The 25,273-nt window shown below is 47.5% G+C and overlaps 2 protein-coding genes across 2 annotated transcripts; one reads left to right on the forward strand and one right to left on the reverse strand.

Moving 5' to 3' along the window:
* The first annotated feature begins 10,734 nt into the window (after positions 1 to 10,734).
* Positions 10,735 to 12,095, forward strand: LOC138370831 (uncharacterized). The gene is made up of 4 exons (XM_069335437.1): positions 10,735 to 10,910; positions 11,122 to 11,361; positions 11,452 to 11,945; positions 12,088 to 12,095. Exons 1-4 carry the CDS (start codon positions 10,735 to 10,737, stop codon positions 12,093 to 12,095), a joined length of 918 nt encoding a protein of 305 aa, XP_069191538.1.
* A 7,352-nt stretch (positions 12,096 to 19,447) lies between these two features.
* LOC138370832 (chloride intracellular channel protein 6-like) lies at positions 19,448 to 19,819 on the reverse strand. The gene has a single exon (XM_069335438.1). It carries the CDS (start codon positions 19,817 to 19,819, stop codon positions 19,448 to 19,450), a length of 372 nt encoding a protein of 123 aa, XP_069191539.1.
* Between the last annotated feature and the right edge of the window lie 5,454 nt (positions 19,820 to 25,273).

Below are 25,273 nucleotides of genomic sequence, written 5' to 3' on the forward strand. Positions count from 1 at the left end.
CTCTCTCTCTCCACACTGCTCTTCCCCTCACTGCACTTCACGCTCCGCACCACCCTTCCCTGCTCTGTTACCGGACTTGGTTCTAAGTTTCGACTTAATAATTGCTCGGGGGAGGATAGCAACGTTGTTTCCTTAACGTTGTAAATGAGCGAGTGTATTGTCCATTACCTGAATTTACCTGAGGGTCACTAATACTAGTGGCCTCGACGAGGACAGGAAGCCGACGGCTCGTCAAAGTTCCCCCTTCTTTACGTCACGAAAAAATGAATAATATCACAACGCGAGCTTTCATAACTTAAAAAATTATTTTTTGGTATGTTGACCATTTTTTTTCCCTCGGAATTTTCATTGCTATTATTATAATGTCAAGTCAGGACTATTTACAGAATTTTTTGGGAAAACATTACCTATTTTTTAACTATTTATTTTACCGCAGTATGATTAGAGATAACTGATAACTGCGTTTGTTTACTAAAGTTGTCTACGGTGTAGTGTAGTGGAGTACTGTGTGGTGTACTATGTGGTGTGGCTTATAGTATGTTGTATGGAGCATTATAGTGTGTGTGGAGTATTATAGTGTGTGTGGAGCATTATAGTGTGTGTGGAGTATTATAGTGTGTGTGGATCATTATAGTGTGTGTGGAGTATTATAGTGTGTGTGGAGCATTATAGTGTGTGTGGAGTATTATAGTGTGTGTGGAGCATTATAGTGTGTGTGGAGTATTATGTTGTATGGAGTATTGATCATTCTTTCATGCTCATCAATACACTATAAAACGCTCCTGTTAGTAATAGGATCAAAGTCACATTTCACGCATCCTGACCCAGAAAGCCTTATTAATAATGCTAAAACAAAAAAATGGCAAGTAATTAATTCTCGAATTTTTCGTAAAATAGGCTACTTCGCATCAACAATATATTACCCACGTTAATCACACTGCTTTAGATGGTGGGGTTAATGACCACCTGTTCAGCCGGCACTTGCCACACGTTGCCGGGAATATGGCAATGACAAACTGCTCCCTGCTCGTTGCCACGTCGGACTCTCGCTGCAAAAGTAAATATTATCTGGAAATCCGCCCAGAAAAAAAAAAATGTTCCACCATGTCAGGAAATTAAGGTTTCTGCTGCAACAGAGAATATATTTTTGGGGGCTCTTGCACTTCTGTATTTCCTGTGATGTGTCTATATAGAGGGTAAGCAAATATAATGGGGCCTCGTAGCCTGGTGGATAGCGCGCAGGACTCGTGATTCTGTGGCGCGGGTTCGATTCCCGCACGAGGCAGAAACAAATGGGCAAAGTTTCTTTCACCCTAAATGCCCCTGTTACCTAGCAGTAAATAGGTACCTGAGTGTTAGTCAGCTGTCACGGGCTGCTTCCTGGGGGTGGAGGCCTGGTCGAGGACCGGGCCGCGGGGACACTAAAGCCCCGAAATTATCTCAAGATAACTCAAGATACGTCCTATTGCACAGGCACTCAGAACTAGGCTCTGAGGACATTGAAGTTACTTGCTAGTGCCTAGGTAATCACCCGTTACCTATTTTGTTCATGTGATGCATTACGTTAGTGTGATCTCTGTGTGTAATGGTGTAAGGGCGAAGAGGGAGAACGGCCTATTGACATAGCTCGGGTGCAGGGGGGGAGTTGTGTAAAATCCTGGTTTGTGCCTCGGAGAGGCTACGGGATCCAGTAAGTTCAGTAGAACTTTGGTTACAACTCTTTTAACCCTATCGTAGCTCAGTCGATTAAGGCAGTGTCTGGGATGCTCCCGGACGCAGGTTCGAATCCTCGTCACGGGCCTTGTGGATTTGTTCATTTGATGCATCACGTTAATGTGATCTCTGTGTGTGTGCTATAGCTCAGTCATCATTGCTCTCTGAATCAGTCGTCTGAATGTCAGCTCGAGGTCCAGCTCCTGGACCTCGAGCGGAATGTAAGCTCCTGGTCCAGAGTGATCCAGTAATCTCAAGGATTACTTTGAGGGAAGTCAGGACCACTGCTAGTCAGTATGCTTAACTCCCAGTGCTTATCTGTCAGTGTGTATGGGGAGTTATATCTAGCTATAGATATAGATCTAGATATAACTTATCACTTTTTTTTTTTGAAGGGATATTCCTGCGCGGGCCCTAAGCCTCTGGCTGGCCCACTGGGCGGGCCCTAAGCCTCTGGCTGGCCCACTGGGCGGGCCCTAAGCCTCTGGCTGGCCCACTGGGCGGGCCCTAAGCCTCTGGCTGGCCCACTAAGTGTTGCTTGTTTCTGTTTTACTTGGGCGGAGTATGAGTATTTATGACTCGTATGGTCGCTGCAGTAAGATTTTGTCCCATGTGTTTAACAACTTCTTCTGCTCTGTTGAATCTAAGTTGAAATCTTATTGGGTTAGTAACTGTGCATTGTGTTATATAATGTTCCAGTGGTCTGTTGTGGTTGTAACTGTGCACTGTGTTAGATAATGTTCCAGTGGTATCTTGTGGCTGTAACTGTGCACTGTGTTATATAATGTTCCAGTGGTCTGTTGTGGTTGTAACTGTGCACTGTGTTAGATAATGTTCCAGTGGTATCTTGTGGCTGTAACTGTGCACTGTGTTATATAATGTTCCAGTGGTCTGTTGTGGTTGTAACTGTGCACTGTGTTAGATAATGTTCCAGTGGTCTGTCGGGCATTTCTTCACAGTGCTGACATTTCCTCTCATCTTCCGGAACCTGTAAGCCTATTTCCCATGCACATGGGTATCCAAGCCTGATGCGATGTAAGTGCACTTCTGTTGCTCTACTGCTCCCTTTCATCAAACTAAGTGGTTCGTAGTTGGTTGAATTCTTGTACCAACCCGCAGATCCTGATGTTGCAACTGCTGTGTTGTGGTCATTGTACATCATCTGCATTGCTCTGTTTCTAATTACTTTCTTAATCTGTGATAGACTCTGTGGTGTGTAAATGTAACTTATCACTTAAAATCACTAATAGGTCAGCTAATTGTTTTATATCCACTTCTCTGTCGAAGGTTTTTATGAAGCTGAAGACAAGGTTGAGTTCCACAACCTTGAGGTTACCATGAGGTGATTTCGGGGCTTAGCGTCCCTGCGGCCCGGTCGTCGACCAGGCCGCCTCGTTGCTGGACTGGTCAACCAGGCTGTTGGACGCGGCTGGTCGCAGCCTGACGTATGAGTCACAGCCTGGTTGATTAGATATCCTTTGGAGGTGCTTATCCAGTTCTCTCTTGAACACTGTGAGGGGGTCGGCCAGTTATGCCCCTTATGTGTAGCGGAAGCGTGTTGAACAGTCTCGGGCCCCTGATGTTGATAGTTCTCTCTTGAACACTGTGAGGGGTCGGCCAGTTATGTCCCTTATGTGTAGCGGAAGCGTGTTGAACAGTCTCGAGCCTCTGATGTTGATAGTTCTCTCTTGAACACTGTGAGGGGTCAGCCAGTTATGTCCCTTATGTGTAGTGGAAGCGTGTTGAACAGTCTCGGGCCTCTGATGTTGATAGTTCTCTCTTGAACACTGTGAGGGGTCGGCCAGTTATGCCCCTTATGTGTAGCGGAAGCGTGTTGAACAGTCTCGAGCCTCTGATGTTGATAGTTCTCTCTTGAACACTGTGAGGGGTCGGCCAGTTATGTCCCTTATGTGTAGTGGAAGCGTGTTGAACAGTCTCGAGCCTCTGATGTTGATAGTTCTCTCTTGAACACTGTGAGGGGTCAGCCAGTTATGCCCCTTATGTGTAGTGGAAGCGTGTTGAACAGTCTCGGGCCTCTGATGTTGATAGTTCTCTCTTGAACACTGTGAGGGGTCAGCCAGTTATGCCCCTTATGTGTAGTGGAAGCGTGTTGAACAGTCTCGAGCCTCTGATGTTGATAGTTCTCTCTTGAACACTGTGAGGGGTCAGCCAGTTATGCCCCTTATGTGTAGTGGAAGCGTGTTGAACAGTCTCGAGCCTCTGATGTTGATAGTTCTCTCTTGAACACTGTGAGGGGTCAGCCAGTTATGCCCCTTATGTGTAGTGGAAGCGTGTTGAACAGTCTCGGGCCTCTGATGTTGATAGTTCTCTCTCAGAGTACCTGTTGCACCTCTGCTCATCAACGGGGGTATTCTGCATATCCTGCCATGCCTTCTGGTCTCATGTGATGTTATTTCTGTGTACAGAAATTCAACCTGTTTCACCTGAAGTAGTTCAGGTTCAACGTTAGACTTTTTGGTCAATGTTCGCTTAAGTCTTTCTAAACTGTTTTAGACGTTCAACTGTCTCCTCTCGTTCTATTTTCTTGGGAATGGAGAAAAAGGCTATCCCTATCCACCTCGTCTATTCTATCATTACTATTCACGTCGTGATCATATCCTCTCTGTGTGATTCTCTCTTCTAGAGAGCTTAAAGTGTGCTCTCTTTACCTATTTTCGTATCCTAAAATAATTGAACATAATCCTAACTACAAACTTGTAGCTTTTTAAATATTTTGATTTCTTCCCGAAATGCCGAGTCCATGCTTGTAATTTGCAGACGACGAGTTACAATAACGGGGCTGAAATATGTTGACCAGACCACACACTAGAAGGTGAAGGGACGACGACGTTTCGGTCCGTCCTGGACCGAAACGTCGTCGTTTCATAATCTTCTGGTGTGTAGTTTGATCATCATGCCTGTAGTATGTATTTAATTTGTCATTTGTTACAGCCAGAGTAGTTGCAACAATGTCTCCCTGTATTATAGCCAGCTTTACATATGCTGCTGATGTTATCCCGTGTGTGTGTGTGATGCGCGAGTAAGGGCTTGCGTTATGCATTTACTCAACAATTTTTTTGTGATTGCTTCTGACGGCGGAAGCGTGTCAGTGTGTGAGAAAATGGGCATTGCGGTTAGGGGGGCTAACTAGATCATTTGTTGGTTGTAGGGGGGGGGGGTTTGTAGGAGAAGGGGCAGGGGGGGTTTGTTTTTGTGATTGCTTCTGACGGCGGGTCATTCTTACTTACTTCAAGGTTTCAGGGCAGGACTGAAACATCTGACTCAGTCATAGTAGTGTACATCGACTGTTGCAGGTGTAGTGTCAGTCACATATACACTATACAACTGCTGTATTTATTGGCGAACAGGAATGCATATTTTCAGTCCATCACTAACCGAATATATATTTAATTTACAAAATCCAGCTTTCCCAAACTAAAAATTTGGAAATCGCATTAGCAAATGAATGACGCTTTGGACCATATTAAAACCATATTAAGCGATAAACGCTTATAATAATGATAAGATTAGGCCTATAACCCATGACTGAAGGGGGTGGGGGGGAGGATATTCCAGATGATGTCAAACTGATCCTTATACTGTATAAACCTATTTATACTGTATAAACACATTTATGCTGTATATACATATTTATAATGTATATACATATTCATGTTACTGCTCTTTGGGGGACTCTTGCATGCTTCTGCCGCTATCTATAAGAGAAAGTACATAGTTATCTGTGACGGGCTTTTGCTTTCCTTTTTTTTTTATTATTACTATCAATATTCTTAGAGATTTATTGATATTTCTCTTCCCTTACTGTTGCTCTCACTACACGCTTGTGTCCGTCATTTGTCCTCTGTCTCTACTCTCTCTCTGTCTTTCTCTGTCTCTTTCTCTGTCTCTTTCCTCAATATTCGCTTTGTCATCCTCCTCTTAATCCTCGTTTCTTTTTCATCACTATGTGTCTCTCTCTCCCTCCTTCCTCCTTGTTTAGTAGCCTCTCTCTCTCTCTCAACCCGCTCTTCCACCGCCCTTTCTCTCTACACTCTTCTCTTTCTCTCTGTCTCCCACCCCTGTCTCTCTAAACCCCTCCCATTCTCTCTTTCCCATGCCCTGTCTCTCTACACCCCTCCCTTTCTCTCTCTCCCATGCCCTGTTTCTCTACACCCCTCCCTTTCTCTCTCTCCCACGTCCCTTTCTCTCTACACCCATCCCTTTCTCTCTCTCTCCCACGCTTTCTCTCCCATCTCTGTGTACCTAGAGTGCCCCCAACGATCTATACCCGCTCCACCTCGTCTATCTTGCCCGGGATATAGACACGCCCCTCGGCTTATCGCGATAGTAAACCCCCTCCCCCCCCCCAGCCTCCAAGCAAGGTGATACTTAGCATGGCGCGTTTTATCAAGTGGTAAACATGCCGGTGTTTAGAGCCGGGAGTGCTGGAGATAAGAGCCCCCACGTCGACCCTACGGCCGAGGATCGAGGCGGAAGTCGGCGGAAGCAAGTGTGAAGCCACATTCTCTCTCTCTCTCTCTCTCACTCTCTCTCTCTCTCTCTCTCTCTCTCTCTCTCTCTCTCTCTCTCTCTCTCTCTCTCTCTCTCTCTCTCTCTCTCTCTCTCTCTCTCTCTCTCTCTCTCTGTCTCTCTCTCTCTCTCTCTCTCTCTCTGTCTCTCTCTCTCTGTCTCTCTCTCTCTGTCTGTCTCTCTCTCTCTCTCTCTCTCTCTCTAGTCTGGGCGCTCTGAGTGCTTGGGGGAAGAGAGTGCGTTGCTATGCGAGCTTTCCTGAGAAGCGGCCGTACGCTTGTTAGGTAGGGCTCGGGAGGGGTAGGATAGGGGGTGAGGGATAGTAAGCTTGAGAGGGGAATAGTCAGCTTGAGAGGGGGAAGAGTCAGCTTGAGAGGGGGAAGAGTCAGCTTGAGAGGGGGAAGAGTCAGCTTGAGAGGGGAATAGTCAGCTTGAGAGGGGAATAGTCAGCTTGAGAGGGGGAATAGTCAGCTTGAGAGGGGGGAAAAGTCAGCTTGAGAGGGGGAATAGTCAGCTTGAGAGGGGAAATAGTCAGCTTGAGAGGGGGAATAGTCAGCTTGAGAGGGGGAATAGTCAGCTTGAGAGGGGGAATAGTCAGCTTGAGAGGGGGAATAGTTAGCTTGAGAGGGGGAATAGTCAACTTGAGAGGGGAATAGTCAGCTTGGGAGGGGAATAGTCAGCTTGAGAGGGGAATAGTCAGCTTGGGAGGCGAATAGTCAGCTTGAGAGGGGAATAGTCAGCTTGTGTGAGGGAGGTCCTGTTCCCTCAAAGCAGTTGAAAGGAAATGACAGAAGGAAACCACAGGAGAATGGAAATAATGGGAGCTTAGAATTTGCGAAGAGTGGAACTGGGGAGAAATGGAGAGGAGAGAGCAAGGAAGTAGAGCTAGGTGGGAGGTGGGTTGAGAGAGGAACTTCCCAGCGTGATAGAGCTGTTGTGTAGGTACAGCTCTGTTACGTAGAGTTACGTCAAGCAAAGTTGTGGATGAAGAGAATGGTATTTTATAGTGACGCACAGTCACAATAACGGGGCTGAAGATATGTTGAATCACATATCAGAAGATGGAGACACGACGACGTTTCGGTTCGTCCTGGACCATTATCAGTCTCCGTGGTGTAGTGGTAAGACACTCGCCTGGCGTTCCGCGAGCGCTTTGTCATGGGTTCGTATCCTGGCCGGGGAGGATTTACTGGGCGCAAATCCTTAACTGTAGCCAATGTTTAACTCAACAGTAAAATGTGTACTTGGTTGTAACAAGGATTCTTCGCGGCGGGGATCGTATTCCAGGGACTTGCCCGAAACGCTACGCGTACTAGTGGCTCTACAAGAATGTAACAACTCTTGTACATATCTCAAAAAAAAAAAAAAAAAAAAAAAATTTGGACCGAAACGTCGTCGTCTCTTCACTTTCTGATGTGTGGTCTGGTCATCATGGTATTTTATTATTTACAGGTTAATGATGCATTTGTAGTACGTGTGTGAAGCCGGTACTACACGACCACACGTACCACGACCGGTACGTGTACCGGTCGTGGGGAGTATGTGGGGAGCCGGTCGGCCGAGCGGACAGCACGCTGGACTTGTGATCCTGTGGTCCAGGGTACGACCCGGGCGCCGGCGAGAAACAATGAGCAGAGTTTCTTTCACCCTATGCCCCTGTTATCTAGCAGTAAAATAGGTACCTGGGTGGATGAGGCTAAGTTCTATAATGAATCCGCGGAAACTGGGCCTGTTAATCTTAACTGGACCTGTTAAGTTTATAAGTTTAACTTGACACTTTTTTCTAAAATAACTTGAAAATTTTGTCGTGGAATAGAATGCATATAAAAAAGTATCAGTGTGCTCGCTTGTGTGTGTGTGTGTGTGTGTGTGTGTGTGTGTGTGTGTGTGTGTGTGTGTATGTGTGTGTGTGTGTGTGTGTGTATGTGTGTGTGTGTGTGTGTGTGTGTGTATGTGTGTGTGTGTGAGTGTGTGTGTGTGTGTGTGTGTGTGTGTGTGTGTGTGTGTGTGTGTGTGTATGTGTGTGTGTGTGTGTGTGTGTGTGTGTGTGTGTGTGTGTGTGTGTGTGTGTGTGTGTGTGTGTGTGTGTGTGTGTGTGTGAGTGTGTGTGTGTGTGTGTGTGTGTGTGTGTGTGTGTGTGTGTGTGTGTGTGTGTGTGTGTGTGTGTGTGTGTGTGTGTGTGTGTGTGTGTGTGTGTGTGTGTGTGTGTGTGTGTGTGTGTGTGAGTGTGTGTGTGTGTGTGTGTGTGTGTGTGTGTGTGTGTGTGTGTGTGTGTGTGTGTGTGTGTGTGTGTGTGTGTGTGTGTGTGTACTCACCTAGTTGTACTCACCTAGTGGTGCTTGCGGGGGTTGAGCTCTGGCTCTTTGGTCCCGCCTCTCAACTGTCAATCAACAGGTATACAGGTTCCTGAGCTTATTGGGCTCTATCATATCTACACTTGAAACTGTGTATGGAGTCAGCCTCCACCACATCACTGCCTAATGCATTACATTTGTCAACCACTCTGACACTAAAAAAGTTCTTTCTAATATCTCTGTGGCTCATTTGGGCACTCAGTTTCCACCTGTGTCCCCTAGTGCGTGTTCCCCTTGTGTTAAACAGCCTGTCTTTATCAACCCTGTCAGTTCCCTTGAGTTCAGTGTGTGTGTGTGTGTGTGTGTGTGTGTGTGTGTGTGTGTGTGTGTGTGTGTGTGTGTGTGTGTGTGTGTGTGTGTGTGTGTGTGTGTGTGTGTGTGTGTATGTGTGTGTGTGTGTGTGTGTGTGTGTGTGTGTGTGTGTGTGTGTGCACGCACGTTTGACTCTGAACGTGCCTGAGTGTGCGTCGTTGCGTGCGCGTGCAAAGGGGCATTATATGCATGAGTAATCATTTTCACTTAGAATGGCAGGCACATAACATACAAGGAAGGCAGCCGCATATCGTAACTCTATGTTGCATCCTTTTGTAACAAACCGAAACACATAACGAAATCACAATACCGTGATATATCAATGATAACATCACCGGAGCTGTTTGGTGGTATCGAACCGGTGTTCAGAGCCATATCCCAGACGCTTGCCTTAAACCCATGGACTCCACATTGTGTAACTTTCACCCAGTCGCAGTTTATGTGTCCGGGGGGGAGACCTAGAACGATACTTCGAGCCCACCATCCTGCTCCATACACTTTCTCAACATGGAGAAATCTCTTCTGTGTCTTAAGGCGTAACGGGAGCATCTTTATATATGAAAATAAATGCGTAGGCCTCTCGAAATCATATGTAAATTATTAGGCGTGTGGAAATTAGGCTTCTTTAAAGGGGAAATATTGTTCACTGTTCAATATTGTTCACTGTTCTGTTCACTCCTTTGTGAACAGATCAGTGGTAGGAGAGAGGGTGGGAGGATGACGTGTTCTTAACTATTCACATTTCCATGAGCAAAGACTATCCATTAACGTTCCTTAGGGGTCAAACTATCCCTTAACACTTCATGGAGCTCAGACTATCCCATAACACATCACAGAGCTCAGACTATCCCATAACACCCATAGAGCTCAGACTATCCCATAACACAACATAGAGCTAAGACTATCCCATAACACATCATAGAGCTCTGACTATCCAATAACACCCATAGAGCTCAGACTATCACATAACACAACATAGAGCTCAGACTATCACATAACACATCATAGAGCTCTGACTATCCAATAACACCCATAGAGCTCAGACTATCACATAACACATCACAGAGCTCAGACTATCCCATAACACCCATACAGCTCAGACTATCCCATAACACCCATAGAGCTCAGACTATCACATAACACAACATAGAGCTCAGACTATCCCATAACACCCATAGAGCTCAGACTATCCCATAACACATCATAGAGCTCAGACTGTCCCTAAACGTCCCATAGAGCTCAGACTATCCCATAACACCCATAGAGCTCAGACTATCCCATAACACATCATAGAGCTCAGACTGTCCCTAAACGTCCCATAGAGCTCAGACTATCCACTTAACATACCACACAGCTCAAACTATCCATTAACTTCCCATAGAGTTCAGACAATATATTAAAGTCCCATTGAACTCAGGATAACCCTTAAATTCCCATACAGAGTGAAATACCATTTAACACCAAACAGAGCTTTTACTACCCATTATCATCCAATAAAGCCCCACTCCTTAGAGCTTACACTATCCCTTAACACTGCCAGAGTTCAGCCTACCTATCCACACATCCTAGAGCTCATAAGACCTATCCATATACCAGCCATCACAGCCCTCACTGCCTTTCCATACCTACAATATCATTCAAGTTCCTCTACACGCTCTCTTGAGAGGTCTGAATGCCTCTACAAGCCCCTCTGAGAGGTGTGAATGCCTCTACAAGCCCCCTGAGAGGTGTGAATGCCTCTACAAGCCCCTCTGAGAGGTGTGAATGCCTCTACAAGCCCCTCTGAGAGGTGTGAATGCCTCTACAAGCCCTCTGAGAGGTGTGAATGCCTCTACAAGCCCCTCTGAGAGGTGTGAATTCCTCTACAAGCCCCTCTGAGAGGTGTGAATGCCTCTACAAGCCCTCTGAGAGGTGTGAATGCCTCTACAAGCCCTCTGAGAGGTGTGAATGCCTCTACAAGCCCCCTGAGAGGTGTGAATGCCTCTACAAGCCCCCTGAGAGGTGTGAATGCCTCTACATGCCCCCTGAGAGGTGTTAATGCCTCTACTTGCAACCTTAAGAGGTGTGAATGCCTCTACAAGCCCCCTGAGAGGTGTGAACGCCTCTACAAGCCCCCTGAGAGGTGTGAATGCCTCTACAAGCCCTCTGAGAGGTGTGTATGCCTCTAGAAGCCCCCTGAGAAGTGTGAATGCCTCTACAAGCCCCCTTAGAGGTGTGAATGCCTCTACAAGTCCCCTGAGAGGTGTGAATGCCTCTACAAGTCCCCTGAGAGGTGTGAATGCCTCTACAAGTCCCCTGAGAGGTTTGAATGCCTCTACAAGCTCTCCGAGAGGTGTGAATGCCTCTACAAGCCCTCCGAGAGGTGTGAATGCTTCTACAAGCCCCCTGAGAGGTGTGAATGCCTCTACAAGCTCTCCGAGAGGTGTGAATGCCTCTACAAGCCCTCTGAGAGGTGTGAATGCCTCTAGAAGCCCCCTGAGAGGTGTGAATGCCTCTACAAGCCCTATGAGAGGTGTGAATGCCTCTACATGCCCCCTGAGAGGTGTGAATGCCTCTACAAGCCCTCTGAGAGGTGTGAATGCCTCTACAAGCCCCCTGAGAGGTGTGAATGCCTCTACATGCCCCCTGAGAGGTGTGAATGCCTCTACAAGCCCCCTGAGAGGTGTGAATGCCTCTACAAGCCCCCTGAGAGGTGTGAATGCCTCTACAAGCCCCCCGAGAGGTGTGAATGCCTCTACAAGCCCCCTGAGAGGTGTGAATGCCTCTACAAGTCCTCTGGGATGTTAAACTCTATACCTGTCCCATCCCCCGAGAGATTACAGGAGCTCTTCTCACCCCTGCGTGGCCACTCTTCTCCCCAGGTCCCTGTGAAATCAGATACACGTACACAATCCTGTGCAATCCCCGGATTACCAAAGGATCCGTTCCAGGGAATTCAGGAACTAGGGGGGCCTTCCAGAGCACAGTTTAAGGGTCAGCTTGTGTTCACAGCTGACTTATATCTTGCTACAGGGGAGAGAAGCCTATGGCGGCTTGGTAAGAAATGTGTGTGTGTGTGTGTGTGTGTGTGTGTGTGTGTGTGTGTGTGTGTGTGTGTGTGTGTTTATCAGTGACCAAAGGGATCCGGAACCTGTTCTGATATATTTGTAATGTAAAATAAGTCATTTCAACTCACCAGCCGATTGAAGGTTGAATAGTGAGACCAGGAGCTTAAACTTAACATCTGGAAATTCACCTTCTTGAGAACCTTTAGGGAAGTACAACCCCACAATCAGAACTTGCCACAACCACACAACCACACGCCACGTAACGTAATGCATTACAGCAAGGGGGTTGCAGAACTCTGTACCAATCACAAACACATATTTGCTCTATCGTGTCCAGCTTCGTGGACAACAAGGAGACGGTCACCACAACACATGGCGCTCAGCTGCCGACAGACTCATCCTGGCTGTGTCACACACACACACGAACATCACCCCTAAACCTGTCATTCATCTCTCAAGTCACTCCTATCTGGAGAAATATTCTTTCAACAAGTGGATTCTCCACCGGTCGGCCGAGCGGATAGCACGCTGGACTTGTGATCCTGTGGTCCGGGGTTCGATCCCAGGTGCCGGCGAGAAACAATGGGCAGTTTCTTTCACCCTATGCCCCTGTTACCTAGCAGTAAAATAGGTACCTGGGTGTTAGTCAGCTGTCACGGGCTGCTTCCTCGGGGTGGAGGCCTACCTACCTTGAGGCTACCTTGAAGTGCTTCCGGGGCTTAGTGTCCCCGCGGCCCGGTCGTCGACCAGGCCTCCTGGTTGCTGGACTGATCAACCAGGCTGTTAGACGCGGCTGCTCGCAGCCTGACGTATGAGTCACAGCCTGGTTGATCAGGTATCCTTTGGAGGTGCTTATCCAGTTCTCTCTTGAACACTGTGAGGGGTTTGCCAGTTATGCCCCTTATGTGTAGTGGAAGCGTGTTGAACAGTCTCGGGCCTCTGATGTTGATAGAGTTCTCTCTCAGTCGGCCTTGTCGGCCTGGTCGAGGACCGGGCCGCGGGGACACTAAAGCCCCGAAATCATCTTAAGATAACCTCCATGAGATCAAGTCAGCGGAGTATATGAAGGCTCTGTCACACAGCTCCTGCTTCAGCTTGGACCTAATATGATTATAATCTAACCTTAGAGTAAAATTATATGACAATTAATAACCTCATAAAAAAATCCTGTTTCTAGTATTGATTTAACACTTAATAACCTGATGTTCATAACTCAACTGACGTTCCTAAGTTCAACTGATGTTCTTAAGTTCAACTGATGTTCTTAAGTTCAACTGATGTTCTTAAGTTCAAGTGATGTTCTTAAGTTCAACTGATGTTCCTAGCTCAACTGATATTCTTAAGTTCAACTGATGTTCTTAAGTTCAACTGATGTTCTTAGCACAACTGATATTTTTAAGTTCAACTGATGTTCTTAAGTTCAACTGATGTTCTTAAGTTCAACTGATGTTCTTAAGTTCAACTGATGTTCCTAGTTCAACTGATGTTCCTAGTTCAACTGATATTCTTAAGTTCAACTGATGTTCTTAAGTTCAACTGATATTCTTAAGTTCAACTGATATTCTTAAGTTCAACTGATGTTCTTAAGTTCAAAATGATGTTTCTAGTGATGATAACAGTTCTTCGTTCGCTTCATCTCTTTTCGTGCACCAATATCATTCTTATCAAACACTAATCTCAAGGTATAAAAATAAGGGAAAGAGATTAGTTAACTTTCAAGCGAAAGTGCAAAGCTATAACGACATATAAAGCACTTGGGAAAAGATATGACCACAAGGATTCACGACGGGCCGGATGGACAGAAATAATGATCAACCACTTGAGCCATCGGGGATTGAGCCCGGACTTGCAAGAAACGAGACCATTATAGCACTCTCGTCCATTCTAGGTGCCCGCGTGAGCAGGAGAAAGCAGCCAAGATAATATAAGAAGATACTTACACTACCTTTAGTTTCTTTCTTTAGTTTTTCTTTCACCCTATGCCCCTGTTACCTAGCAGTAAAATAGGTACCTGGGTGTTAGTCGGCTGTCACGGGCTGCTTCCTGGGGGTGGAGGCCTGGTCGAGGAACGGGCCGCGGGGACACTAAAAAGCCCCGAAATCATCTCAAGATAACCTCAAGATAGTTTCAAGACAGAAGGGGGGGGGGGAAGTGAGCAATTATGACACCAAAGGGAAACAACGAATGATGAAGGTGAGAATAGGAAGGAAAAGCCGCTAAAGAAGGAGATGGAGAAGGAAGGAGAAGTCGAACGAATGATAAATGAACCAGCTAATTACATTTGAGGAATGCATGCCCGTGTTCTTGCAAGAATGCCAGCAGCTGCATAGTCTGCTTAAACCAATACCCTGCTTATATATATATATATATATATATATATATATATATATATATATATATATATATATATATATATATATATATATATATAATACCGCACCGCAAGTGCTATTAGAGTCCTCACCAGTGACGAGAAAATTGCTCCTCGAAACTCAGCCACAGCACGGGCCCTGCAAAGCAAGCACCCACCCAGAGCCCCTCAAGGCGACAACATCGTTCCGCCATCAGCCGACACCATTTCAGACCCATTAACAGTTGGTGAATCTGAGGTCTACAAAGCAGCCCTTTCTTTTCCACCTGGGTCAGCAGGCGGCTTTACAGGGTTAAAACCTCAACATATCAAGCAAATGTTAAATCCTGCGGTTGGTGATGCTGCACAAGATCTTCTTATGGAACTCACAAGGTTCGTCAACATGTGTCTGGCTGGTGAGATACCTGAGGTCATCAGGCCTCTCTTTTTTGGTGCCTCCCTCTGTGCTCTCAAAAAGAAGGACGAAGGAATCAGGCCAATCGCTGTTGGCAACACTCTCCGACGCCTGATTGCCAAGGCTGCAACGAGGGTTGTCAGCCAGCAAGCGGCTGAATTGCTGAAACCAATCCAGCTAGGATTTGGAATCCCCCAAGGCTGTGAAGCGGCTGCCCATGCAGCACGAGCATACATCACAAACATTTCTGATGAAAAGGCCCTGCTCAAACTGGACTTTAAGAATGCCTTCAACATGGTAAGAAGAGATGCAGTACTTTGTGCCGTACATCGCCATTTCCGGCCCCTCTACCCGTTCATACTATCGTGCTACAGTGGCGAGTCAAAACTGCTCTTTGGTGAACATGAAATCAGATCATGTGAAGGTGTTCAGCAAGGTGATCCTCTTGCTCCCCTTCTTTTCTGCTTAGTCTTAAAAGAAATCACCGAAAGCTTGTCCAGCGAGTTCAACATCTGGTTTTTGGATGATGGCACTATAGCTGGCACCGTAGACCACCTCTTGTCAGATATCAGGAAAATAAGGGAGCAAGAAGTAAGCCTGGGTCTCGTCCTGAACCCTTCCAAGTGTGAAGTAGTCTCCTCCAACCCAGACATCGTAGCTAGAATAAGGTCTGCCTTGCCTGGAGCCCATGTCATTAGGGCCGAGAACAGCACCCTCCTTGGAGCTCCCCTCGGGTCTAACGCCATTGAGGAGATCCTCGACAAGAAAATCGCAGACCTTAGGAGGATGGAAGACAGAATAGGTGACATCGATGCCCACGATGCTTTTTATCTCCTCACCAAATGCCTATCCCTTCCGAGGCTAACCTACTTTCTGAGGTGCGCCCCATCTTACAACAACCCAAAGCTTGACGAGTATGACCTCCTACTGAAGACCATGCTGGAAAAAGTTGTTAACCTCTCTCTCAACGAATGCCAGTGGAAACAAGCCACTCTTCCTGTCAGGCTCGGTGGCTTGGGTGTCCGCACCGCCACCCAAATTGCAGTCCCAGCCTTCCTGTCTTCCTCCTCAGCATCAGATGACCTGGTTAAGGAAATTCTACCTGACACCCTGAGTGATGTAGCGGGGATACAGGACCCCCACTACACGGAATGTGACACGAAATGGGGTGCCATGACAGACCCAGCACTCAGACCAGCCATGCCGAAAGCCAAGAAACAATCCAGTTGGGACAGCCCCATTGTAGACAAAGAAGCCACAGCTTTGCTGGAGGCAGCAACAACCCCCAGTGATCGTGCACGCCTCACAGCTGTGCAGGCTCCCCATGCAGGGGACTTCCTTCTGGCAGTCCCTATGTCTGCGACAGGCACACGTCTTGATCCGCAGGAGCTCCGTATTGCAGTCGCTCTCCGCCTTGCTGCCCCTATCCACACTGTTCACAGGTGTATTTGCGGCGAGGCAGATGCTGACGAATATGGATTGCATGGCCTGCACTGTGGAAAATCGGGTGGTTGGCACACTAGACACGACGAAGTCAACGACATCATTAAAAGAAGCCTTGCCTCTGCTCAGTGTCCAGCGGAGAGAGAGCCCCGCAACCTACTGAACCGTGACTCTGTTAGCTTTGCCGGCCGACCAGACGGAATCACACTGCGTCCGTGGAAGGGTGGCAGGCAGTTAGCATGGGACTATACTTGCGTATCCACCCTGGCAACGACATACATCACCCTCTCTGCCGGCACGGCAGGAGCCGCAGCGACACACAGAGAAAAACAAAAGTCAGTCAAGTACAGGCAATTAGATCAAAGGTACAATTTCGTTCCAATAGGGTCTGAGACCCTAGGCCCATGGGGTGAGAGTGCAAGAAGGTTTCTTAAGGATCTTGGTTCCAAGCTCATTGACACCACAAGAGACCCTAGAGCAGCAAGTTTTCTCTTTCAGCGCCTCAGTGTCGCGATCCAGAGGGGAAATGCCCGCTGCATCCTCGGTTCCTGCCCGGCGTCGGAGGAGTTCGAGGAAATCTACAGCCTCTAGGAAGCGAACTTTTTCTTGTGTCCTCTTAATGTTCATTTTTTGTATAAAATCAGATATGTAACTGTATAACCTTGCATAATAAAGTGTACATCGTAATAAAAAAAAAAGGGGGGTGGTAGGAGAAGTGAACACTCTTTCGTATTCAGAGTTAAATGTCAAGTTTTTCCCTGAGTGCTCTGTGTTCCCTTCTCTGAGGCTGTGGGTCCCTATAATTACACCAGTGGTGGTACCCCCCTATATATATATATATATATATATATATATATATATATATATATATATATATATATATATATATATATATATATATATATAATATATATATATATATATATATATATATATATATATATATATATATATATATATATATATATATATATCAGTAGAAACTTCAACTACATCAGTCAATAGATACAGCAACACCCTGCCAGGTGTGGGTGGTGGCCACCCTGCCAGGTGTGGATGGTGGCCACCCTGCCAGGTGTGGATGGTGGCCACCCTGCCAGGTGTGGATGGTGGCCACCCTGCCAGGTGTGGGTGGTGGCCACCCTGCCAGGTGTGCACACTGGCCACCCTGCCAGGTGTGTACACTGGCCACCCTGCCAGGTGTGTATACTGGCCACCCTGCCAGGTGTGTTCACTGGCCACCCTGCCAGGTGTGTATACTGGCCACCCTGCCAGGTGTGTATACTGGCCACCCTGCCAGGTGTGTACACTGGCCACCCTGCCAGGTGTGTATACTGGCCACCCTGCCAGGTGTGTATACTGGCCACCCTGCCAGGTGTGTATACTGGCCACCCTGCCAGGTGTGTACACTGGCCACCCTGCCAGGTGTGTATACTGGCCACCCTGCCAGGTGTGTACACTGGCCACCCTGCCAGGTGTGTATACTGGCCACCCTGCCAGGTGTGTACACTGGCCACCCTGCCAGGTGTGTATACTGGCCACCCTGCCAGGTGTGTATACTGGCCACCCTGCCAGGTGTGTATACTGGCCACCCTGCCAGGTGTGCATACTGGTCACCCTGCCAGGTGTGTATACTGGCCACCCTGCCAGGTGTGTATACTGGCCACCCTGCCAGGTGTGTATACTGGCCACCCTGCCAGGTGTAGATGCTGGCCACCCTGCCAGGTGTGTATACTGGCCACCCTGCCAGGTGTGTACACTGGCCACCCTGCCAGGTGTGTACACTGGCCACCCTGCCAGGTGTGTACATTGGCCACCCTGCCAGGTGTGTACACTGGCCACCCTGCCAGGTGTGTATACTGGCCACCCTGCCAGGTGTGTACACTGGCCACCCTGCCAGGTGTGTACACTGGCCACCCTGCCAGGTGTGAATACTGGCCACCCTGCCAGGTGTGTATACTGGCCACCCTGCCAGGTGTGTATACTGGCCACCCTGCCAGGTGTGCATACTGGCCACCCTGCCAGGTGTGTATACTGGCCACCCTTCCAGGTGTATACACTGGCCACCCTGCCAGGTGTGTACACTGGCCACCCTGCCAGGTGTGTACACTGGCCACCCAGCCAGGTGTGTATACTGGCCACCCTGCCAGGTGTGTACACTGGTCACCCTGCCAGGTGTGTACACTGGCCACCCTGCCAGGTGTGTACACTGGCCACCCTGCCAGGTGTGTATACTGGCCACCCTGCCAGGGGTGTATACTGGCCACCCTGCCAGGTGTGTACACTGGCCACCCTGCCAGGTGTGTACACTGGCCACCCTGCCAGGTGTGTATACTAGCCACCCTGCCAGGTGTGGACGCTGGTGTAGTATCAGGGTGTGTGGGGCCGACGGTAATTTCCCAGTGGAGCTCACTCTAATGTTACTTAATTCTCAGCAATATATACACATCTCTGGAGAGGCCACAAGATGATTCGATTACTTTGTCCTTTCTCGTGTGTGTGTGTGTGTCTCTACTCACCTTACATGTATTCACCTACGTGTGGCTGCTGGACCGAGTATTAGCTCTTGAACCCCACATTTCTTACCGTGGTACCGCTCTCAGGGGTCGTACTTCTGTCAGGGGGTCGTACTTCTGTCAGGGGACGTATTACTGTTAAGGGGACGTACTTCTGTCAGGAGACGTACTACTGTCAGGGGACGTATTACTGTTAAGGGGACGTACCACTGTCAGGGGACGTACCACTGTCAGGGGGACGTACCACTGTCAAGGGACGTACCACTGTCAGGGGGACGTACCACTGTCAGGGGGACGTACCACTGTCAGGGGACGTACCACTGTCAGGGGGACGTACCACTGTCAGGGGACGTACCACTGTCAGGGGACGTACTACTGTCAGGGGACGTACCACTGTCAGGGGACGTACCACTGTCAGGGGACGTACCACTGTCAGGGGACGTACCACTGTCAGGGGGACGTACCACTGTCATGGGGGACGTACCACTGTCAGGGGACGTACCACTGTCAGGGGACGTACTACTGTCAGGGGACGTACCACTGTCAGGGGACGTACCACTGTCATGGGGGACGTACCACTGTCAGGGGACGTACCACTGTCATGGGGACGTACCACTGTCAGGGGACGTACCACTGTCAGGGGGACGTACCACTGTCATGGGGACGTACCACTGTCATGGGGACGTACCACTGTCAGGGGGACGTACCATTGACAGGGGACATACCACTGTCATGGGGACGTACCACTGTCAGGGGACGTACCACTGTCAGGGGGACGTACCACTGTCAGGGGACGTACCACTGTCAAGGGACGTACCACTGTCAAGGGACGTACCACTGTCAGGGGACGTACCACTGTCAGGGGACGTACCACTGTCAAGGGACGTACCACTGTCAAGAGACGTACCACTGTCAAGAGACGTCCCACTGTCAAGAGACGTACCACTGTCAAGAGACGTACCACTGTCAAGAGACGTACCACTGTCAAGGGACGTACCACTGTCAAGGGGCGTACCACTGTCAAGAGACGTCCCACTGTCAAGAGACGTACCACTGTCAAGGGACGTACCACTGTCAAGGGGCGTACCACTGTCAAGGGGCGTACCACTGTCAAGAGACGTACCACTGTCAAGAGACATACGTGTTTGTTCAGCCTTCAGCGCTTACAAGTCTTTGTTCCCGTGTTGGTCAGACTTCAAGTCTGACAATTAACTTTAAGTCTTCTGGGCACTGTCAGAAAATTTACCCAGGCAAGTGAAGAGGGCGCTCACTTGGGGTCGAAGAGAGAGGGAGGAGAGAAAGAGAGGAGAAAGTAGGAGAGAAAGGGAGAGGAGAAAGTAAGAGAGAAAGGGAGAGGAGAAAGTAGGAGAGAAAGGGAGAGGAGAAAGTAAGAGAGAAAGGGAGAGGAGAAAGTAGGAGAGAAAGGGAGAGGAGAAAGTAGGAGAGAAAGGGAGAGGAGAAAGTAAGAGAGAAAGGGAGAGGAGAATGTAGGAGAGAAAGGGAGAGGAGAAAGTAGGAGAGGAGAAAGGGAGAGGAGAAAGTAAGAATTAAAAGAAAGAGGATAAAGTAAGAATTAAAAGAAAGAGGATAAAGTAAGAGAGAAAGGGAGAGGAGAAAGTAGGAGAGAAAGGGAGAGGAGAAAGTAAGAGAGAAAGGGAGAGGAGAAAGTGAGACAGAAAGGGAGAGGATAAAGTGAGAAAGGGATAGGAGACAGGAGTTTCGCCAAGGTGGGAGTGGCAAGGGCAAATGTGATAGCAGAAATGTGATAGCTGGTGTGATAGCAGAAAGTGTGATAGCTAGATCCTTTCAGCGTGACACCCACCCTCTCTGCTACGACCCTTTGGCTCACGTCTGACAGGTACTCCTTCACTTTATTTAATACATTTCCAGTTATACGTGAATAACCTTCATCTTATACACTTACCTCTGGGTCAGGAAGAATAAGAAATATTGTTCAATAAAATACAGTTGTATGAATCATACAAGTCTGTATAAGTTCATTTCAGATGATTATCCCCATCATACACCGTAATAATACCCCAATTACAGAGTATATCCTACATTACAGAGTATATCATACATTACAGAGTATATCATACATTACAGAGTATATCCTACATTACAGAGTATATCCTACATTACAGAGTATATCATACATTACAGAGTATATCCTGCATTACAGAGTATATCCTACATTACAGAGTATATCATACATTACAGAGTATATCATACATTACAGAGTATATCCTACATTACAGAGTATATCCTACATTACAGAGTATATCCTACATTACAGAGTATATCATACATTACAGAGTATATCCTACATTACAGAGTATATCATACATTACAGAGTATATCCTACATTACAGAGTATATCCTGCATTACAGAGTATATCATACATTACAGAGTATATCCTGCATTACAGAGTATATCATACATTACAGAGTATATCCTGCATTACAGAGTATATCCTACATTACAGAGTATATCCTACATTACAGAGTATATCCTACATTACAGAGTATATAATACATTACAGAGTATATCCTGCATTACAGAGTATATCATACATTACAGAGTATATCCTGCATTACAGAGTATATCATACATTACAGAGTATATCCTGCATTACAGAGTATATCATACATTACAGAGTATATCATACATTACAGAGTATATCATACATTACAGAGTATATCCTACATTACAGAGTATATCCTACATTACAGAGTATATCATACATTACAGAGTATATCCTGCATTACAGAGTATATCCTACATTACAGAGTATATCATACATTACAGAGTATATCATACATTACAGAGTATATCCTACATTACAGAGTATATCCTACATTACAGAGTATATCCTACATTACAGAGTATATCATACATTACAGAGTATATCCTACATTACAGAGTATATCATACATTACAGAGTATATCCTACATTACAGAGTATATCCTGCATTACAGAGTATATCATACATTACAGAGTATATCCTGCATTACAGAGTATATCATACATTACAGAGTATATCCTGCATTACAGAGTATATCCTACATTACAGAGTATATCCTACATTACAGAGTATATCCTACATTACAGAGTATATAATACATTACAGAGTATATCCTGCATTACAGAGTATATCATACATTACAGAGTATATCCTGCATTACAGAGTATATCATACATTACAGAGTATATCCTGCATTACAGAGTATATCCTACATTACAGAGTATATCCTACATTACAGAGTATATCCTACATTACAGAGTATATAATACATTACAGAGTATATCCTGCATTACAGAGTATATCATACATTACAGAGTATATCCTGCATTACAGAGTATATCATACATTACAGAGTATATCCTGCATTACAGAGTATATCCTGCATTACAGAGTATATCATACATTACAGAGTATATCCTTCATTACTGTCTCAGATCAGCTGTAAGAACTGTCTGTCCCCGAAATTGACTGACAGGTTGAGCCCATTCACTCACCATTCCGTACAAAGAAGCACGGTTTTGTCTAATTGGAATCGTATACGGTTGACAGTTAAGTGCTTCCTGTCTATCGCCTTCCTCAAATATTGTGAATTTACATCTATCATTGAAAGGCACAGTTAGCGGAGAGCAGAGCATCCGTGCTGCATCCGTGCAGCATCCGTGCGGCATCCGTGCGGCATCCGTGCGGCATCCGTGCAGCATCCGTCAGGTAATCGGGGAGATATCTGACACCTGTGTGTGTGTGTACTCACCTACTTGTGATTGCGGGGGTTGAGCTTCGGCTCTTTGGTCCCGCCTCTCAACCGTCAATCAACAGGTGTACAGGTTCCTGAGCCTATCGGGCTCTGTCATATCTACACTTGAAGCTGTGTATGGAGTCAGCCTCCACCACATCGCTTCCTAATGCATTCCATTTGTCTACTACTCTGACACTGAAAAAATTCTTATTAACGTCTCTATGGCTCATTTGGGTGTGTGTGTACAGAGAGAGAGAGAGAGAGAGAGAGAGAGAGAGAGAGAGAGAGAGAGAGAGAGAGAGAGAGAGAGAGAGAGAGAGAGAGAGAGAGAGAGAGAGAGAGAGAGAGAGAGAGAGAGAGAGAGAAAGAGACAGAGAGAGAGAGAGAGAGAGAGAGAGAGAGAGAGAGAGAGAGAGAGAGAGAGAGAGAGAGAGAGAGAGAGAGAGAGAGAGAGAGAGAGAGAGAGAGAGAGAGAGAGAGAGAGAGAGAGAGAGAGAGAGAGAGAGAGAGAGAGAGAGAGAGAGAGAGAGAGAGAGAGAGAGAGAGAGAGAGAGAGAGAGAGAGAGAGAGAGAGAGAGAGAGAGAGAGAGAGAGAGAGAGAGAGAGAGAGAGAGAGAGAGAGAGAGAGAGAGAGAGAGAGAGAGAGAGAGAGAGAGAGAGAGACAGAGACAGAGACAGAGACAGAGACAGAGAGAGACAGACAGACACAGAGACAGAGTTCAAATCAATTCGTGTTCAACAAAGTAGTGCAAGTCGTGATGGCAAATCTTATGGTGTGAAGAGTATGCGGACCCGCAGGCTCTGAGCCTTGGCGTAAAGACACCACCACTAACCTTCAAGCGTTCGAGTGCATCTCATTCCGAAGACGCGAGACAAAAGATTGCAAAAAACTGCATACGGGGAAGATGGGCGCTCGTCCGGTGAGTGTACGCCACTCTCTTGGATTGTCTGACTTCCTCTTGTACCACACACTTGTGGCCGAAGGAAGATAGAGGGGGAACATCTCAGGTTCGACTCGTCCGGTCTAGAGCCGTTATATCCAAAGAGTCATCGTCATCGAGTGACAGCTGAGACTTTGCTTGGCAGCTGAGACCTCGTCTGACAGCTGAGGCCTCGTCTGACAGCTGAGGCCTCGTCTGACAGCTGAGGCCTCGTCTGACAGCTGAGGCCTCGCCTGACAGCTGAGACTTTGCTTGGCAGCTGAGACCTCGTCTGACAGCTGAGGCCTCGCCTGACAGCTGAGATCTCGCCTGACAGCTGAGGCCTCGTCTGACAGCTGAAACCTCGCCTGACAGCTGAGGCCTCGTCTGACAGCTGAGACTTTGCTTGACAGCTGAGGCTTCGCCTGACAGCTGAGACATCGCCTGACAGCTGAGACTTTGCCTGATAGCTGAGACCTCGCCTGACAGCTGAGACCTCGCCTGACAGCTAAGACCTCGCCTGGCAGCTAAGACCTCGCCTGACAGCTGAGACATCGCCTGACAGCTGAGACTTTGCCTGATAGCTGAGACCTCGCCTGACAGCTGAGACCTCGCCTGACAGCTAAGACCTCGCCTGGCAGCTAAGACCTCGCCTGGCAGCTGAGACCTCGCCTGACAGCTGAGACCTCGCCTGACAGCTGAGACCTCGCCTGACAGCTGAGACCTCGCCTGACAGCTGAGACATCGCCTGACAGCTGAGACTTTGCCTGATAGCTGAGACCTCGCCTGACAGCTGAGACCTCGCCTGACAGCTGAGACCTCGCCTGACAGCTGAGACCTCGCCTGACAGCTGAGACCTCGCCTGACAGCTGAGACCTCGCCTGACAGCTGAGACCTCGCCTGACAGCTGAGACCTCGCCTGACAGCTGAGACCTCGCCTGACAGCTGAGACCTCGCCTGGCAGCTGAGACCTCGCCTGACAGCTGAGACCTCGCCTGACAGCTGAGACCTCGCCTGACAGCTGAGACCTCGCCTGACAGCTGAGTGGACAGCGCTTCGGATTCGTAGTCCAGAGGTTCCGGGTTCGATCCCCGGTGGAGGCGGAGAAAAATGGGCAAAAAGTTTCTTTCACCGTAATGCCCCCTGTTACCTAGCAGTAAATAGGTACCTGGGAGTTAGACAGCTACTACGTGCTGGTTTCTGGGGGGGAGGGGGGTTAACAAAAAGGAGGCCTGGTCGAGGAGCGGGCCGCGGGGTCGCTAAGCCCCGAAATCATCTCAAGATAACCTCAAGATAGATCCAGGGGTTGAGTACTGTACCACAAGATAACCTTCACCTGCTCTGACGTGACTATCTCAGTCACACTTGGCCTCATACATTCATCACTTTCTGTTCTCCTCTTAAAACCAATAAACATTTCATGTGACATTTGGAAAGTGAAACACTGGTTACCGTTTTCGTCCTGTACTCCAGCACACTGGATCTGTAATTATATAATTCATGTAAGCTGTAAATGCCAACTTTTAGCTCTACTTTGATGACATTTAAATCGAAACGTGTAGGAATTACAGCACTTTCTATACAAAGTCTTCCATGTCATATCATTACGTGCACTATCTTGGTTGTTGACCAGACTGCACACTAGAAGTTGAAGGGACGACGACGTTTCGGTCCGTCCTGGACCATTCTCAAGTCGATTGGTCCAGGACGGACCGAAACGTCGTCGTCCCTTCAACTTCTAGTGTGTGGTCTGGTCAACATACTTCAGCCACGTTATTGTGACTCATCGCCTGCACTATCTTGGTTAATTTGGTGTCGTTGGCGCATTTAATAGCACAGGAGAGGCAACACAATATTATAATTATTAGGCAGTGATGTGGTGGAGGCTGACTCCATACACTGTTTCAAAT

Source organism: Procambarus clarkii, chromosome 33 (assembly GCF_040958095.1).
Source record: "Procambarus clarkii isolate CNS0578487 chromosome 33, FALCON_Pclarkii_2.0, whole genome shotgun sequence".
Taxonomy (NCBI): Eukaryota; Metazoa; Arthropoda; class Malacostraca; order Decapoda; family Cambaridae; genus Procambarus; species Procambarus clarkii.